Raw genomic sequence first — 17,575 nt, forward strand, 5'->3', positions numbered from 1 at the left:
AACCATCAGCTTGCTTCCTCCGTAGATCAATACTGTTCAAAATCCGCGGGCAAATGCAAGGCCCGGTGACGTCACAGCCCACGTGACGCGCGGGCACAGCTCATCGTGCACGGCAATGCGCGGGCACGCCGCTGTGTCACGTGGTGCCGATTCCAGCCAGCTGATTGGCTGAATCGGCCGCGCTGTAGAACTGCGGCAGAATGTGTTAATATGCCGTCAGCTACAAGTGGGATGTGACGTCATCAGCGTGCGCCCTCGGGGCCTCCTTACGCTGTGGTGCTGGGCGCAGGAATTTGAGAGGCGGAAACAGGAAACACTTGAGGTAAATCATCTTCTCGTCCGTGTTTATTATTGTTAGTCGTTTGCCGTGTGGGTTGCGGGCGGTAACGGGAGAAGGCCTTGTGAAAATACAGTGGTTGCCATAGATACGGCCCAGCATTCGCTTCCACTGGTAGTTTATGTGCCTATAGTGTTATGTGATCAGTCTCCCACCTATCATGACCATGGCAGGGATGTTGGATGAAGGGTCCGCTGAGCACCGCAGCTCCTGTGTTATCGGGGTCTGTGAGCTCTGTGGAAGTTGGACCCTCATGATCAGTCGGATGTAAATGTCCTCCGGTCACTGTAATGTGTGGAAATACAGTCGTCAAAAACAATCGCGCCCCTAGAAGGAGTTGTTGTGGTTTTACTTCAAAACCCGGCATGCGGCTCCATCTCAGGCAGATATACAAATGATGAGAGTTGTGGTGATTAGATGAACGGCCTTGCCACCTGAGGCCCTAAAAGTGGTTCCCCCTTGGCCTATAAAGAGGCTCTCGGAGGCTCCTTGTGTGCAGTGACCTCTTCTTCTGCTTGTGTGGAGCTTGTTGACCACTAGACGCCTCTACGACGCAGGGAAGAGATTTCACCCCGTTACCAGAGTCTGAGAGGGCCGCATTATTGGGATGTGAGAAGCTGGATGGTCGGATCGATGAATGGCCACCACCTGGACCATTCTATCCAGACTGCTGGGAGGTATTGGGACCAGTGGATGTGTGAGGGCACACAAGGTGACCGGGCTCAGGACCCCCCTACAGACCACCAGTAGAGAGGAGCCTCTGACCAGACTGTTAGGAGGTTTGGGACCAGTGGGTGGGGGCACACAAGGTGACCGGGCTCAGGACGCCCCCTACAGACCACCAGGAGAGAGGAGCGTCTGACCAGACTGTTAGGTGTTGGGACCAGTGGATGTGTGAGGACACACAAGGTGACCGGGCTCAGGACGCCCCCTACAGACCACCAGGAGAGAGGAGCGTCTGACCAGACTGTTAGGTGTTGGGACCAGTGGATGTGTGAGGGCACACAAGGTGACCGGGCTCAGGACGCCCCCTACAGACCACCAGGAGAGAGGAGCGTCTGACCAGACTATTAGGGGTGTTGGGACCAGTGGATGTATGAGGGCACACAAGGTGACCGGGCTCAGGACGCCCCCTACAGACCACCAGTAGAGAGGAGCGTCCGACAAACATGAGCAGCTCCAACTGTTAAGTTGTCCGTCATCCAGAGAGAGGTGGCGCCATTGTTTCGCCTCTCTGTTTGTCTGAGCCATTTCCAGACACTTGACTGAAATACATTTGGTCTCACGGCACTCATTACACGTACGACCTTTGACACCCACCTACCATCGCCTCTGTTTGCAGTGGTGTCATGAACAACAAAACTGGACGCTACAGAGAAGAACCGTGTTATCTTCAGCGATGAATCCAGGTTTAGTTTGGGCACTGATGATGGCCATGTTTGTGTCCTGAGCCCTAGGGGAGAGTGCCTCAAGCCTGCCTTTGCTGTGGAGCGGCATACTGCCCCCTGCTGGTGTGATGGTATAGGGGGCCATCACATCCGACAGTCTGTCACCCCTAGTAGTGGTAGGAGGGACAATGACAGCACAACTATATGTTCAGGACATCCTCCAGACACATATGCACTTCTCATTGCGGCTTCCAGCAGGATAATGCCCGGCCGCACACACAAGGGGGTCACAGGAGCCCCCACAACATTGTCACACTTCTATGGCTGCTCGGTCACCAGATTTATCTCCAATAGAACATGTATGGGACCATCTGGGACGCCAACTTCCACAGCCTACGAGTTTACACAATCTAGTGGCTCAGTTACAGCAAATGAGGAGCGATATGCCGCTGGATACCACACAAAACCTGTATGTCTCCATGCCCGCCCGTATCACATCTGGCATCCAAGCTAGAGGCGGTACAACAGGGTACTAGAGCCTCCCTTCAAGGGGTCAGTTCTCCACAATAAACTCTCCTTTCAGTAGATTTTGACAATTTCTAAGGGAGAGAATTTTCGGACAATGCGTTTATGTTTAGAGCTTATTCACATGGGTGCTTTTCATGTTCTTGTGCCATCTGTGTGTCAGACGGACTTATATTAGGGGTATTCTGGACGTTTACCATTTATGACCTATCCTCAGAATAGGTCATTAATAGTTGATTGACAGCAGTCCGCCGCTTGGGATCCCTGCCAATCCTCCGGCCTTGTGTCAGTGCAGCAGGATCGGACGGCCGCTTCAGTGGCCGGAGCTAGAAATGTAATGGACATCTTCACTGATCTTCCAACCCGCTGACGGTGCAGTGGGGCCGGCATCTGCACGGCCGGAAGTGTAATAAAAGGCATCCCTCTCAATGTGATTGCAGCTTTCTATTACATTTCCAGCTCTGACCACCGATGCAGATGTCCGGCCCATCCACTGACAGCAGGCCGGAGGGTCAGCTGGGAACCTGAGTGGCAAATTTTTTTTTTTAGATGTTTTTCATGTTTGATTCTGTAGACAGTACATGGGCACATGCATGTGAATAAGCCCTAATCACATATTGGGTGCAGAAAAGCAATGGAGAGCACACAAACGCCTTCTGATGTTCACGGATGCCCAACATTCCATGGCTCGTGAAAATGGAGCAGAGTAGGACATGCTGCAATTCTTTTTTTCCACACAAGTTTGTGTGTGAATCGTCTCGCTGGCTATTATAGGTCCGTCTGGTGTCCTTGTGAAGTTCGACGCACGGGGACATGAATTAGGTCCAAGTAAATAAAGCCTATGCGGGTGCCTTCACACGGGACAGAATATTCTGCTGTTAAAAATCTGTACCAAGGTCCACGGGTCTAAATGCAGATTTTGACACAGAATTCTGCCATTTTCATTTCCGTGTCAAAATCCGTATTAAGCGCTAGACATGTGGATGTCTTTGCATGTCTGAATATTCCATCCCATGTGCAAATACCCTAAAGGCCTTGAGCCAAGAAGGCGACCCATGTTCACATGCCCTATTAGACAAAGAGTGGGTTTACCTACTTGGAAGCCTTTTCAAAGAACTGGAATGGAGAGCTGATCTGTAAGGCTGGGTTCGCAAGGGGCGGATTTGCAGAGGAAATTCTGTGCAGAATTTCGCCACGGCAAATCCGCACGTGGCCGCTAATCCCGGGATTAGCCAGCCATGTGGACGAGATTTCTCAGAAATCTCGTCCACACGGGACGGCAAATCCGCTGCGGCTAAGCCGGCAGAAGCCGCCACTGTGGCGCGGATTTGCCGACCACGGCATGTCCATTTTTTTTTTCCGCTGCGGCCGCGCTCTCCTCTATGGATTTTGAAGCAGCAGTTCTCCCGGCGAAAATCTCACGTTTTTTCGCTGCGGCCAAACCATGATATTTCCTCCGAGAATCCACCCTGTGAGAACCCAGCCTAAGGTTCAGATGGGCTTTGAGCGTCTTGTTTTACATGTCTGCTATTCGGATGAGTGGCCATCGTGTAATACTATATTTCCCCTGTATCGGCTGCTGTAGGCAAAATGTCTGACTGCCACGCCTTTCCCTTCAAAGTCAGCAGTTTGCCATCTGTGGGACTTGTGGCGATCAGCTGTGCAGCGCATTGTGAAAGGCCTTGTCTTCTGAGACGGCTCCTTTTAAAGCAGTTGTCCTATTAAAGCATATGGACATCTTAGAGGAGCGGGATACCTCCCCCCCCCCCCTCTGTGAGCTAGAAAGACGAACCAATCCGTACAGGTTGCTGACAAGTAATACTGTATATCGCCTGCATTGGAAATGTCTTCCTTGACCGCAGCTGCTTTCAGTAAATCTGGCTATTTGGTGGGAGTAGGGTCCATGGCGATTAGCCGATTGCATCCACACCATATATATTATGGTTGTAAGTTAAAGTATATTCTATAAAGTTCACTTGTGTTTTATTAGGTTGCCCACTCCAAATGGGGGAGCAAAAAGACACCTGGAAAGTCAAAACACTGGATGAAATTTTGCAAGAAAAGAAAAGGAGGAAGGAGCAAGATGAAAACTCAGATTCCAACCATGGAAAAAATGTAAGAAGTTGGTGAAATGATATATCTCCCGTGTCCCTGTCACCTGACCTAACAAGACCATAACTAAGGTTATGGTGCTTTAGGCAGGTGACGGGTTCCCTTTAACTACTGATGACCCTTATCAGTATCCCTTTTAAAAACTTGGTGGAAAGTTTTTCTTAGTGCAGATAAGTCTTCTGGACACATTATTTAACAAGGAGTGGGTCTTTTAAGAATAGATGAGAGAAGTCTGTCTTGCTTTTTTTTTCTTACTACACTTTTCATATCTTTCCCAGGCTGATGATCGTGATTCTAAAAGAGATTCCTTGGAAGAAGGGGAGTTGAGAGATCAAAAAATGGAGATTACTATTAGGAATTCCCCTTACAGACGTGAAGATTCAATGGAAGACCGGTAAAGTCAACGGACCCCCTATATACGATTCATACCAATTTTACTAGTTAACTGAAAATCCAAGCGTTTTTGTTTTTAAGGCCTTATATCCACTTGCACGCACGGATACCACTGCTGAATCCCGCAGTGGTATCCATGTGTACCCGAGGTCATAGAAAAAGAATGTTTCTTACCTCTCCAGGTCCAGCGCGGATCTCCTAAGAGCCAGATGGCTCTTCTTTCTTCAGCACAGTGGATGTGCCCCGAAGTGGTGGGCGACCCGCCCGGCAAGTGCGCAGTGCTTTCTTTTTTGTTTTTGAATCCTCTGCTTTCGCGCGGCATCTCCACAGTGACAGCTGCGGGTGTGCTGCGGCGGGGACGGCTTCCGTTGAAGTCAATGGAAGTCGTCGCTGTGGCACCCGCAGGAAAATGGAGCATGCTGCGATTTCTTCTGTGCATGCGACCCGGAAAAAAAATCACATCCGCATGCTTTTACTTGCTGTGCAGATGCTAATGCATCCCTATGGGCAGCAAGAGGCGCGGATCTTCTAATTAAAATCCGCAGGTGGACTATGGGCCTTAAGCAGAGGTCACTAAGGGTCCTTGTACATTTAGAAATGATTCGTTAGAACAAGCGAACGCGTTGTTTGCTTTCGAAAGACATCTGTTCACACACACAGATTATAGTTTTAATCTTTTCATCATAGCTCGCTCAGTCCATCAATAGTCTGTGAAGGGTTTGTGTATGACTGGCAAATGACAAACTATAATTTTTTTATGCCCGTATAAAATGAGCTGCGAATTATAGGCAAGTTAATTCATTCAATCATTGGCCATGTTTACACGGAACGATTATCTTTCATTTTGCATGATTCAATGATTATTTGAACAATAGTCCGTGTAAAGGGGCCTCGTACTTAAACAGAATTTATACTAGATGATATAATTTGTGGATCCATTGTTTTAATAATTGCAGAAATTAATCTCAATGATGTGTAAACTTTTGATGACATTCTTCTTATATTGGCTTCACGTAAACCTTCCCTTATAAGCTGCTCTCATATAGCTGTAATAGAGGCTCATATTAGACTCCTTATTATGGTGTTAATAACTGGATACATAGGATTCTGCGCAGATGTAAGTCCAGTTCAGTAGAACTATGGAGATTCTAGGTATTGAGTCCCAATGGGGCTGCTAAATTGTGCCCGTATTATGGCTGATTGAAATACCACAAGTTTGAATAAATCCAGTTTTTGTTTGTTTTTTTCCTTTTACATTCAGAGGTGAAGAAGACGACTCCTTGGCTATTAAACCCCCCCAACAAGTTTCCAGGAAAGAAAAATCTCACCACAGAAAAGATGAGAGGAGGAAAGAGAAGCGCCGACACCGCAGCCATTCTGCCGAAGGTACTTCTATATTATGGAAAAAGTTGTTTATTTTTATGGATTTAATTTCAAGAGCTCAAATATACGATGAATCGTCATCAAAAGAAACACCAAGCAATCTATGCTGGGATACACTGCAGGGTCACATGAAACTTTCACAGTGAACGCCTACATAAAGTTCGTTGTTAATTACTCTATTACTGAATAGACTTTTTTTCCGGGGAGTGCGATAAGAAAAATTTACATTAAAGATTTTGTAAGGCCCCCCTGCACATGGGTGGAAATTGCCGCAGGATTTCCGCCCGTGCCCGCCTGCATAGGATTGCATTACAAAACGGAATCCTATGCAGACGGCCGCGATTTGTCTGCGTGAAGACACACGTGGAAAACAAATGGCAGCATGTTCTATTTCTGTGCGGGTCTTGCAGAGTCCCGCACAGAAATGTCACTCCCATTAGCAAAAGAAATACTCAATGCTATGTACAATGCTTTTATCTAAACAAATGTGCTCTGTACCGTGATTCTGTATTCTGTTAAATAAAACAAAGTTAAAAAAGAAATGTCACTCCCGATGTGCCAACTCTGCTCTGCGCATGCGCCGACACATCGCAGAGCAGACGCGGAAGAAGGTGAGCCGCACTGGTCACTGCAGGGGCGGAGGTGGGATCCCGTTGCGAGAATTCTCGCAGCGGGATCCGACCCGGCCATCTGCAGGCCGCCTAAATGTTCATAATTAGAGAGCATTTTCAGGCTTTTTTTTTCTTAATTGATTACTTATTGTCAGGATAGGTCAGCGGGCTTCCATCACCTCTACCAATCCGCTGTCTTTCAGAGCCGCTGCATGGCACAACTTGCAGAGCCCAACACACTGTGCAGCGGCCCAGAATGGTACTGCAACTTGGTCCTATTCAAGTGTATAGGACCAAGTCTGTAGAACTACTCCTGACTGCTGCATAGCGTAGACACCTGTGCTAGCTCATCAATAAGAGCCTGAAAAAACCCTTTAACACCTTGTGCACTTGATTGTATGGAGCGGGCTAGGGAGTCAAGCCCACTTTATGCATTGCCGATGCTGGCTGTCTTTGATAGCTGACACCCAGACCCACTAGCTGGAATCAAAGATATGTAGATCTTTAAAAAGCAATCAAAATGCCTTATGGTACCAATAGAAACTACAGGTTGTCCCACGAAAGAACAAGACTTCACACAGCTGCATTGAAGGAAAAATAAAGTTATGGTGGTTCGAAATGATGACAGAAAGCTATTTTTTAGAAGGATATTTAAAAGTAGTACAATAAGAAAAACCTCTATAAACTTGGTATCCTCTTAAAGGGGTTTTCCAGGTAGTGCAGTCTGTTAGCTGCTGTTCTGACCCATGTGTAGTGGCCGGCGCTTGCAATTGCAGGTGTAGCTGTCATTGAATTCAATTTGACCCCAGGCTGTAATTATAAGCACAGATCTCATTGATTTAAAAAAGAAAAATGAGCAATTGAGTTTTCGCTAGAGATGAGCGAGCACGCTCGGATAAGACAGTTACTCGAGTAAGCATCGCTCTTCTCGAGTAACTGCAATCTCGTTCGAGCAGGCTCGGCAGGGGGGGGGGAGGGAGTGAGAGAATGCAGTTACTCGAGAAGAGCGATGCTCGCTCGAGTAACTGCCTTATCCGAGCGTGCTCGCTCATCTCTAGTTTTCACCCCACTTACAAATTTGTAACAGTTTTTCAGAATGTTATATGGTATATAAAATGATGCTATTGAAAAACAAACAAGCCCACATACGGCTATGTTGGCAAAGAAATAAAAAAGTTAAGACTTTTTTGGAAGTGGGAAGGAAAAAGCATAAATAAAAAAATGGCCATGTCTCCAATGGGTTAAAAGTCATGCCCAATTCCTACATCACAATGCACTTATCCTCTGTACTCACAAACACATACTTATATAATCTATACGAGCCACTTCCACCAATCCGGGGTCCTATCCAGCTAATACATGCTATGTAGAAGTGCATTTGCATTGGGCCTGATAATGCAAGAAGGGGGCTGCTGTGATGAAGGCCTCTTTCACCCGGGTGACAACGATATCGCAGCAACATCGCTGCGTTTTCTCACGGCGATATGTCGATATTTGTGTTTCTACAAAGTCGCGCGACTTTGTTGCGCTCTTTTGCCGGGATTTTCAGGGGGATTTGAAATATAAGCCCTTTCTGCAGTAGAAAAAAAAATCACCTAACAGGCACTGTCAGGTCCGCTGCGCGTCTTCTGCTAAAGCTCTGGCAAACTTACTTGAAGTTTTTGTTTTTCAGCAAGCACTTCCTGGCTTGGAGGTTCAAAATCCCCGCTTTCAGGAAGCGTTGGCTGTGGTGAGTTCTCAAGCGCCGCGGCTCAGCCAATCACTGCAGCGGTCGATGAACCAATCACAGACATTCAATGCAATGGCTGTGATTGATTCATTGAGTGCCGTCTCTTGATTGGCTTAGCCGGGGCGCTCGAGAACCAATCCTAGCCAGTGCTTCTTGGAGGTGGGGTTTTCAAACCTCTAAGCCAGGAAGCACTTGCTGAAAACAACAAGTAAGGCCGCCTGCAGATGGTCGGATCTGGCAGCGAGGATTCTCGCCGCGGGACCCGACCCGAGCTCCTGCAGAGAGCGGTGCGTACTCACCCGCGTCCGCGGCTCCGGCTGTTTGATGTGCCGGCTTGCCGGGCAGCCGGCGCATGCGCAGACCAGAGCCGGCGGCTGGCAGTTACGTTTCTGTGCGGGGCTCTGCGAGATTTCGCGAGGCCAAATCGCGGCAGTCTGCATAGGATTGCGTTTGTTAACGCAATCCTATGCAGGCTTCCAGCGGCGGAAATCCCGCCCGTCTGCAGGCGGCCTAAGTCTGCCGTAGGTGAAGAAGAGACGCGTGACAGCAGAGCTAACAGTGGCTCTTGAGTGATGTATTCTTTTTTTTTTGTTTGTTTGTTTTTATAATGCAGATAGGGCTTATTTTTAGGGCTTTTACAGTAGGATTTCCTACTGTAAAAGTTGCATCACACCTCATGAAAACCACATTTATATGCGCTGCAACACAAAGGAAGGGACAAGGGAAAATAAATTACGATCCTATACTTTGTTGCAGTGTTGTTCTTCTATGACTGGACCTAGCATTTTAGGTGCCATGTATGTCTTTACTTGGAAGTATCCCCTTGGCCCTGTGTGTGTATTAGATTCACAGTTGGTAACTATAGGTGATTGTTGCATGTTAGAGTACAAGATTGATAGCTTGCATTGACTATATGCTTATGTTTCTTATGGAATAGGAAAATATATACGTGTAAAGGGGAAAGACAGAGAGAATGAAATGCGAAAAAGACACAGAGAAGAGCAAGATAAAGTTCGCCATGAGCGGGAGCGACAGAAGAGGCGAGAGCTGGCCCGAGAGCATTCTAGAAGGGAACGGTATGAGACGCAGTTGGGTACTGTTTGTTTATGGCATCTCATAATTATTTGCGCTTTTTAGAGAGTCAAATGCATTTGAAAGCATTGCCCAGTAAGGACAAATCCACAAGCTAAATTTCAAAGATGGAAAAAACAAGTAAAGGCCCTTCTACACGCAATGATTATCACTCAAAATTCGTTCAAAAGCCATCCTTTGAGTGATAACCGTCGCGTGTAAATGTCTCCATCTTTTCTGCCGAACGATGATTTTATGTTTCACATAAAATCCATTGTTCGGTAGAAGAGCTGATAGCAGGAACTTCACGCTGTGTTCTCTGTGGGGAGCGCTGATAACATCGTCTCAGCTGTCAGCTCTGCATTGGAGCAAAGGAATGTATTCAGAGAACAGACCACCAGATGTTCTCTAAATATAGCTCCCGGCGACTCACACACATTATTAAGCTACTAAATTACTAAATGGCATTAGTACCAATTAGAAGTTTATGCAAAATGATTGCTCAAAAGCCATCTTTTTAGCGATCATTTCTGTGTGTAAAACGGCCTTAAGGGTGAAGCAAAACCTGAATGATTGGTAATATAGCAAAAAGAATCTGGGATTGCAGAGGTTCGAAGTGTGCTTGAAATGGTAGAGGTGCTGCCTGCCAGATAACGCTCCACCTAGGTCCGTGTAAATGTACAGGTAGAGAAGACTAAAAAGACTGGGGAATAGACGCAACACTCTAAATTTGGTGGACGTTGGAGATCATAGTGCGGTATGAATTTCTCTTTTATTGAATTACGCGCAAAGCCAGCATATGAAAACGCGTTTTTTATTTTATTTTTACATTTTCTTATCCACTTTTCTCATTCTGAATTTTATTTCTTCTACTTATCACTTAATTTGAATGTTTTAACCAGCTGAACTGATGAAGGGGTATGACCCCAAAACGCCTTTTCATATGCTGGCTTTGCACGTTATTCAATAAAAGAGAAGTTCATACCGCAATACCTATGATCTTCAATTTCCTGCAAACTTAGAGTGTTGCGTCTATTCCCCCGTCTTTTTAGTCTTCTCTCCCTGTACATTCTGAATGTGGCCTCCAGCATGGCACATTTGGTGTTGTGTGGCTCCTATTCAGATGAAAGGGCAACCTTTATAATACATGTTTGTGTTCAGCACAACGGAGAGTGGAGACCAAGCGATTCCTACTTGCCAGCACTATTAGTACAGGTATAGCTGAACAGCTTCTCAGTGTGACGACCCTGACTATGATTATGGGTGGTAGGCTAATTTGGGGGCAGATTGCACTTCACTGCATAATATGACATTTATGGTTTTTATGTGAATTTAGACTTCATTACATGTTATATTACTTAGAAAGGACCTGGCCCTCCACCCTCGACAAGTGGAATGGCTGTATAGCTTTACAGCTATGTCCCTGCTGATTCCTCTGGTGGCTTCTTTTTTATTGTAACGCCTCTTATCCTGGTTCAGCTACAATGGCTCTCATTAGTTTTGGCGCCTGACGCTAGCCCATTGTTAAGTGGGCTGTCTCCACTAAGTGTATCGAAACGTCACATCATCCATTGATGGACAGTAGTGATTGCCCATTTGACGGTGGGCTAGTGTTGGACAAGTTATTGTAACCAAACAGAGGTGTGTAAGTGTGGGTGGGCTATAAAAAAAAAATAAAAACACAGGTGGGATCAGTGGGGATGTGACTGTAAAGGTGCATTTACAGTAGATGATCACTAAAAATCGCTCAAACGACAGTTTGAGTGACCGTTTTGAGCGATCATCTTTGCATAACTCTTAAATAGCTAATTATCTACTTAAAGAGTTAAATGCAGGCGGAGCGGGACACCGCTGATGATTTCCAGAACAGCAACTGTTTTGTATATGCAAACAGCTGCTTTGTTCTCCGAGCTTTCAGCTGATATCCTGCTGAGAACTACCAGTGGGATACCAGCTGAAAGAATACTACTGTATCAGCGCCGCTTGCTGAGAAAATCAGTGTGCAGTGCTGATAAGTCATCAGTGATTTCTAGCTTGCTAGAATTCAGCGATGAACGAATAGTGAATGAACAATGCACGATGGCAGCGCGTTTAGACACAACTATTATCGCTCAAAAGATGGCTTTTGAGTGAATGTTGAGTGATAATCGTCTGAATAGGCCTTAGAAGTATGCAGTCTGACCTGCTTATCAAAGGATGTGCCAGATTCCCTTAAAATGGATTTCCTCTAAGGGTTTGTTGCAGTAATTTCTGTGGCTGTTTGCCATCTGAATGGGGTATGAAAAATTCCACAAAACTCAGTTTACATTAATGGAACTGAATATCAGTACCAGAAATTTCTGCAACAAATCTGATGTAGAAAACCCATTCTCAAATACCTTTCTTGTGGAATTCTAAGATAATAGAGCGGGTTCCCCCTTTCACGAAACTACTCTGCTCTGGCCCCAATGGAGAGCTGTTACAAAGAAAGTCTTTCACTGTGGAGAACTCCTCTCATCCATACATTACCTAGATTGCCCATTGGGAACTGTAATGCTTTGTTTCCATCATATGCAGTTGATTGATGGAGATCCCATCAATTTTAAGGGCTCATTCATACGGGCGTATTGTCACCCCGTATTACGCACGCGTATTTTCCATGCATACCGTGGTGAATGGAGCCAATGAAAGTCTATGGACTTACATTCCCTTATTCACACCTGCGAGTGGACACTGCATAGGATACGCAGGAGAAATAAATCCCAGCATGCTCTATTTCTCAGTGTTTCAATACGCAGCCCCGCCTTGCACAGAGTGTGGAATTTGGAAGAAAAAAATTACACTGCGAATGTCCGGGACATCAGAATCCCGGGCATCGCAGTGTCAGTCGCAGCCCTACGCGATCTCTGCTGGCTCTCTGCCAGCAGAGCGCATGGGCTATGATGCGTACAACGCTGCGGGAGACTCACAGCGTTGTATGCCTACACTCGTTTGAATGAGCTCTAACACCCTGTGATCAGTATGTGGTCAGGAGACTCTTCTAACCAAAAGATATATTTTCAATTCCTTTAACTTTAAAGGAATTTGTTTGTTGTCTGCAGTGACCGTCTGGAGCAACTGGAACGGAATCGTGAGCGTGAAAGGAAAATAAGGGAACAACAAAAAGAGCAGAGAGAACTGAAAGAGCGTCAGAGGAGAGCGGAGGAGCGGCGTAAAGCCCGGGAGACCAGGAGAGAAGGTAGTCCTACCTGCACCTTAGTTGTCCTGTCACTTTGGTATTGGGCTCTATGAAGATACTGCTTAGAGGGCATGTACATGTTATTTAGTATTTAATGTGATTGTTCTCAGTAAGAGAAACCAAATAATCTTGTAGATATGATAACTTTTAATGGCTAACAAAAACTCATGATGTTTTAGAGAGCTTTCAAACCTACTTCCTCAGGCTTAATGGAATAGATCAGAAGAAATAAATATATTTATGAAAAGACACAGTCCTGATGTGATTCATTTGCACTTAAAACAATACCAGATTGGGACGAGCAAAAGAGTAAATATATATGCTTCTTCGGATCTATTCCATTATTCCTGGAGAAGAACTTTGCGTAGGTTTGAAAGCTTGCAGTAACATCATGTATTTTTGTTAGCCATTAAAAGGTATCATATCTATAAGATTACTTGGCTTCTCTTGCTGGGAAGAATCACATTTTGCTCTACTGGCAACACGGTACAAAACTTTTTTTCATTTAGTTTTTCTACACTCCAGTCTAGTGGTAGTGTGTAACTTAATAGATTTCGCTCTGTAGCATAACCTTAACTAGAGAAACAAATAGAGGTAGTAAAAACTATTTCGGCTCCTTTCACATCTGCATTGGAGGTTCCGTTCAAGACCTCTGATACTGATCTGACAGAAAATCCCGGACGAAATAGCGCACCTTTCAGTTCTATTTCCTCCAGTAAATTGCTGGCTGGAATACTGGAAGCCGGACGGACCTCATTATAGTCAGTGGTTCAGTTTTCATTCCAGTATGTACCAGATGCTGTGGTTCTGTATATTTATTTATTTATTTTTTGGCTCGAAGGACAGAGCCGAGAATCGTAAATCAGCTGGACCCCAACACACAGATGTGAACAGGGGCCTAAAGGAGGTGTAACTGTCTTTTTATAGGACTTCTTTACATAAGTGGGGGTCCAGGTGCTGAGATTCCCACTGATCACTGACACACAGCAGCAGAAGTTTGTAACAGAGTTCTGTGTCCCTTTGGCTGGGTAATGCTTGAAGAGGTCTGGTTAGCCATGTACCGACTCATAGAATTCATATGGGTCTATGCTTCCTTTGCCCCTTTGTTTCAGCAATCAGCAGGAATCTCTGCATCTGCTACAACCACCATTCAAAACTGCTGACATTTCACAAAACTTCTGATGTCATCATAGTGATATGATACTTTATAAGCTACCCATATCCAGCCGTGTGCTCTTTAATTTCAAAAGACCTCTTTATAGGGATTGTCGCAATGTTTTTTCAGTTCCAGATACTACGTCCCTACATACAACTCTATAGAGTTCCCTCAGTGGTGCCTAAGGACAGAGCAAAATTTATCATATAACTCTGTGGCTGTATAGGGAATATAGTATTCTGACTTCTATAACAAAAGCAAAGGAGAAAAGGCTTAAACGGTGGTCTGGAGCCCATATCTTGCGAGTCACATGTGGCTTGCCAAGCCCATCAGTGTGGTTCACCACGTAAACGATATATAGGAGACAGGAATTTTCCTATGCCGTATACAAACATGTTTGCAGGCTTGGAGTGCAGACATTGCTGCCAGTGCTGCGCTAGATTAATCCTTTCCCCATGTTATCACATCAAATCCGTACTTTGGGAAGAAACAAGGTGGGTTTGGTGCCCTTCATTGCAGGACTTCCTGCTTTTTATCATGTATAGCCATTTGCCTGCAGAATCTACTGTGTGATTAGGACACTTTAGATCCATCTATTGAAGGGGTTTCCAACCAACCCTATAACATTTTTACAAACAGCTGAGAAAGTTAAAAAATAACAAATGGCTTATTGCCATTCCAGCCCTGCGCCGTTGATTTCCTAATTCCTATTCACCCGGCTCCAGCGATGTTGTGTTGAAACGCGTGACCGCTGCAATGGTGACATCACTGGTGGCGACCTATCACGTCGTCACTGGAGCCGGGTAAGCCGGAACCGGGTGGGGACCAGGCAGTCATCGGCACGGGAGTGGCAATGAATTGGTAACTACATGAGCCAAGTTAATGAAGTATTAAGCACCATTATTCTTTCCTTTCCTCTCAGTGATCTGGTGGCAATTCATTTGTAGTAATAAGACATGTCATTGTTAGTCGTGCACTTGCCAATTTAGTGTTCCAACCTGTACAACATGCCTTCTAGGGCTCGCAGGATCTGCGCTTCCTGAGCGCAGGAAGCCAGGGCTCTTGCCAGAGACTGAGAAAATGCAGTACAGTGCAGATTCAAGAATACTTGTAGAGTTTAGCACTCAAAGTAAGTTTTGGCTTTTTAAACCATTTCTGTGGCATTAACTTTCTAGCAATTCTGTACTGCATTGTGTCTTAACCCTTTCTCAGCCACACGAGCTGGCTCCAGCAAATGTTTCATGGCTTACTTCACACTGATATGGAAAAATACATACTGCAAAACATGTTGATTAAGATTGATCATCCTTATCAACACACAGATATTAAAATGCTGCGATTTCTGAAAGCCGTGGGTGAACAGAGAGCAGCATGAATTGGTTTCTTTTTGCATCTTGATGTGATGAATAAGGCCGCCTTAATACGGGTGAGAAAATCTCGCACAAATAGGAACCCCATTGTTTTGAATGGGGTCATACACATGAGCACTTGCACCACGATGTGGAACACAAATCGTGGCATGTTCTATCTTTGCGCGTGCCCTCGTATCGCAGCACCCATTGTTTTCAATAGGGCCGGCAGCAGCATCGCACCACGTGCTGGTGGATGTGATGTGAGGTCTCCCATTGAACAATGGAAAAAACTCCGATCCTCCGACTTCCCGGAAGTGATGCGAGGCGGTTTTGACATACAAATGCCTTGCATCCGCGGAGAATCCAAATGTTGGCCTGATATTGTGCTCGGCCGTGTGAAGTTAGCCTAATGGCCATGCCCAACTGGTTGTAAAGACTTTAACCTGGTTTGTTGTTCGTTTACAGTGCTTATTGTTGCCCTATGATTGCTGTCAAATGTGGTAGAACTGCTGACCAAGGCTCCAAATGGAGCCTCTTGGGGCGTTGTGACCTCGCATGGCTAAGATATAGTTGATTTTAAAGGGGTTTTCTAGGGCAGATCATGAATATCAGATCAGCGGTGGATCCTTCGTTCAGGGACCCCACTGATTAGCTGATTGAAGAGGTTGTGAGTAGAGATGAGCGAGCATACTCACTAAGGGCAATTGCTCGAGCGAGCATTGCCCTTAGCGAGTACCTGCCTGCTCGAGACAAAAGGTTCGGGTGCCGGCGCGGGGGAGCAGTGAGTAGCGACAGTCAGCAGGTGGGAGCGGGGGGGGGGGGGGGGAGAGAAGGGGGAGAGAGAGATCTCCCCGCTCTCCCCCGCAGCTCCCTGCCCGCCGCCGACACCCGAACCTTTTGTCTCGAGCGGGCAGGTACTCGCTAAGGGCAATGCTAGCTCGAGCAATTGCCCTTAGCGAGTATACTCGCTCATCACTAGTTGTGACACTTGGATGAGCACCATGGCCTCTTCTCAGACTTGTGACATCAAGTGGATGGGATTCAGATGCTTGATATGCAGTGAAGTGGTTGCAGTGCTCAACCAAGCGCTGATCTCATGGGGGTTTGAGCAGCAAACGCCCACCGATTTGATATAGATTACCTATCAATGAGGATAGGCCAATAATATCTTAGTATCAGAAAACCCCTTTAAGGCAAAAGGATTTTAGTCACTATTACGGTAAGTACAGACAGTTGGTGGAGTAGTTGGTCACCATTTACCACATAGCACAAATATTTCTTTCCAGGACTTGGTCTTTTAGTATAAACTTTTTTGGAAATGTTAAAATAAATAAATTGCTGTAACAGAGTTGCTGTTGAAGTTGTTCTCCCGACCATTGCCACTGTTATCAATCAGTCCCATTTGTTGACATAGCTTCCAGAGTCGTGATATACAACCACGTCACATGGTGGATATAAACCGCAGGGTTGTTTCATCAAACCATTGGGCAATACTATCATTAGTAAGACTCCACCTGTTTTTCTTTGCTGTTACTTTGTAGAGTCCGTTGCTCTTTAGGCCTCCTTCACACGGGCGACAAAGTTGTGCGATTTTGTCGCATTGCTACAATGCTACAAATCACATGTATGTGAAGCCCTTGATTTCCTATTGGTTACTTCACACATGCAATGTTTTATAGCATGTAACAACCCGACACAAAAACCCCTCGAGTCCGGCGATATGTACGCGACTCGTGAGGTTTTGTAATTCATGTTTCCTCTCTGTTGCATAGCACGAAAACGCGATTTTCCTGCGATGCAATTTTGACAGTAGGAAATCCTACTGTCAAAGCCCTAATCTAAGCCCTAACCGCAGGAAAAAAATTAAAAAATACACTTACATCACCGTAGAAGCGCTGTCCGATCCTGCTGCAGCTTCTGCCCAGGTCCCGCCACTGTTTCTCTTCATCATCCTTATCATCTTCTGGCTGGGAATTGAAAAATCCCCGCCTACTGGAAGCGCTGGCTGTTATTGGCCAATCACAGCTATCGCTTGATGAACCAATCACAGCCATTTATCAAGTGCTGGCTGTGATTGGCTAAGCGTCAGCCAATCACAGACAGCGCTTCTAGGAGGCAGGGATTTTTCAGTCCCCGGCCAGAAGAGATGAAGAGGAAGACTGCCAGGGACCCTAGACAGCACTTCTAGGTGATGTATACTTTTTTCTTTTTCCCAGCTACGGCATATTTTCGGGGTAGGGGTTACATTTCAAGCTCCCTGCCCCTTCCTGAAAATCCTCGCATGTTGTGCTACAGAGTCGT

The 17,575-nt window shown here is 45.8% G+C and overlaps 1 protein-coding gene across 7 annotated transcripts in view; it reads left to right on the forward strand.

Annotated features, from left to right (window-relative positions):
* The first annotated feature begins 214 nt into the window (after nt 1-214).
* The window catches only part of LOC136632131 (cyclin-dependent kinase 11B-like), a 43,415-nt gene continuing 26,054 nt past the window's right edge, over nt 215-17,575 (forward strand). For 2 of the 7 annotated variants that reach the window (XM_066606778.1, XM_066606779.1), the window contains exons 1-7: nt 215-322; nt 4,241-4,365; nt 4,641-4,756; nt 6,017-6,141; nt 9,416-9,554; nt 12,609-12,766; nt 14,941-15,051. In XM_066606778.1, the coding sequence (XP_066462875.1) occupies nt 4,255-4,365; nt 4,641-4,756; nt 6,017-6,141; nt 9,416-9,554; nt 12,609-12,766; nt 14,941-15,051 (760 nt within the window). In that variant the 5' untranslated portion in view covers nt 215-322; nt 4,241-4,254. Of the gene's footprint in view, nt 323-4,240; nt 4,366-4,640; nt 4,757-6,016; nt 6,142-9,415; nt 9,567-12,608; nt 12,767-14,940; nt 15,052-17,575 lie in introns of all 7 variants that reach the window. The other 5 variants (XM_066606783.1, XM_066606785.1, XM_066606780.1 and 2 more) reach the window with 4 other exon arrangements.

Source organism: Eleutherodactylus coqui, chromosome 6 (genome assembly GCF_035609145.1).
Source record: "Eleutherodactylus coqui strain aEleCoq1 chromosome 6, aEleCoq1.hap1, whole genome shotgun sequence".
Classification (NCBI taxonomy): domain Eukaryota; kingdom Metazoa; phylum Chordata; class Amphibia; order Anura; family Eleutherodactylidae; genus Eleutherodactylus; species Eleutherodactylus coqui.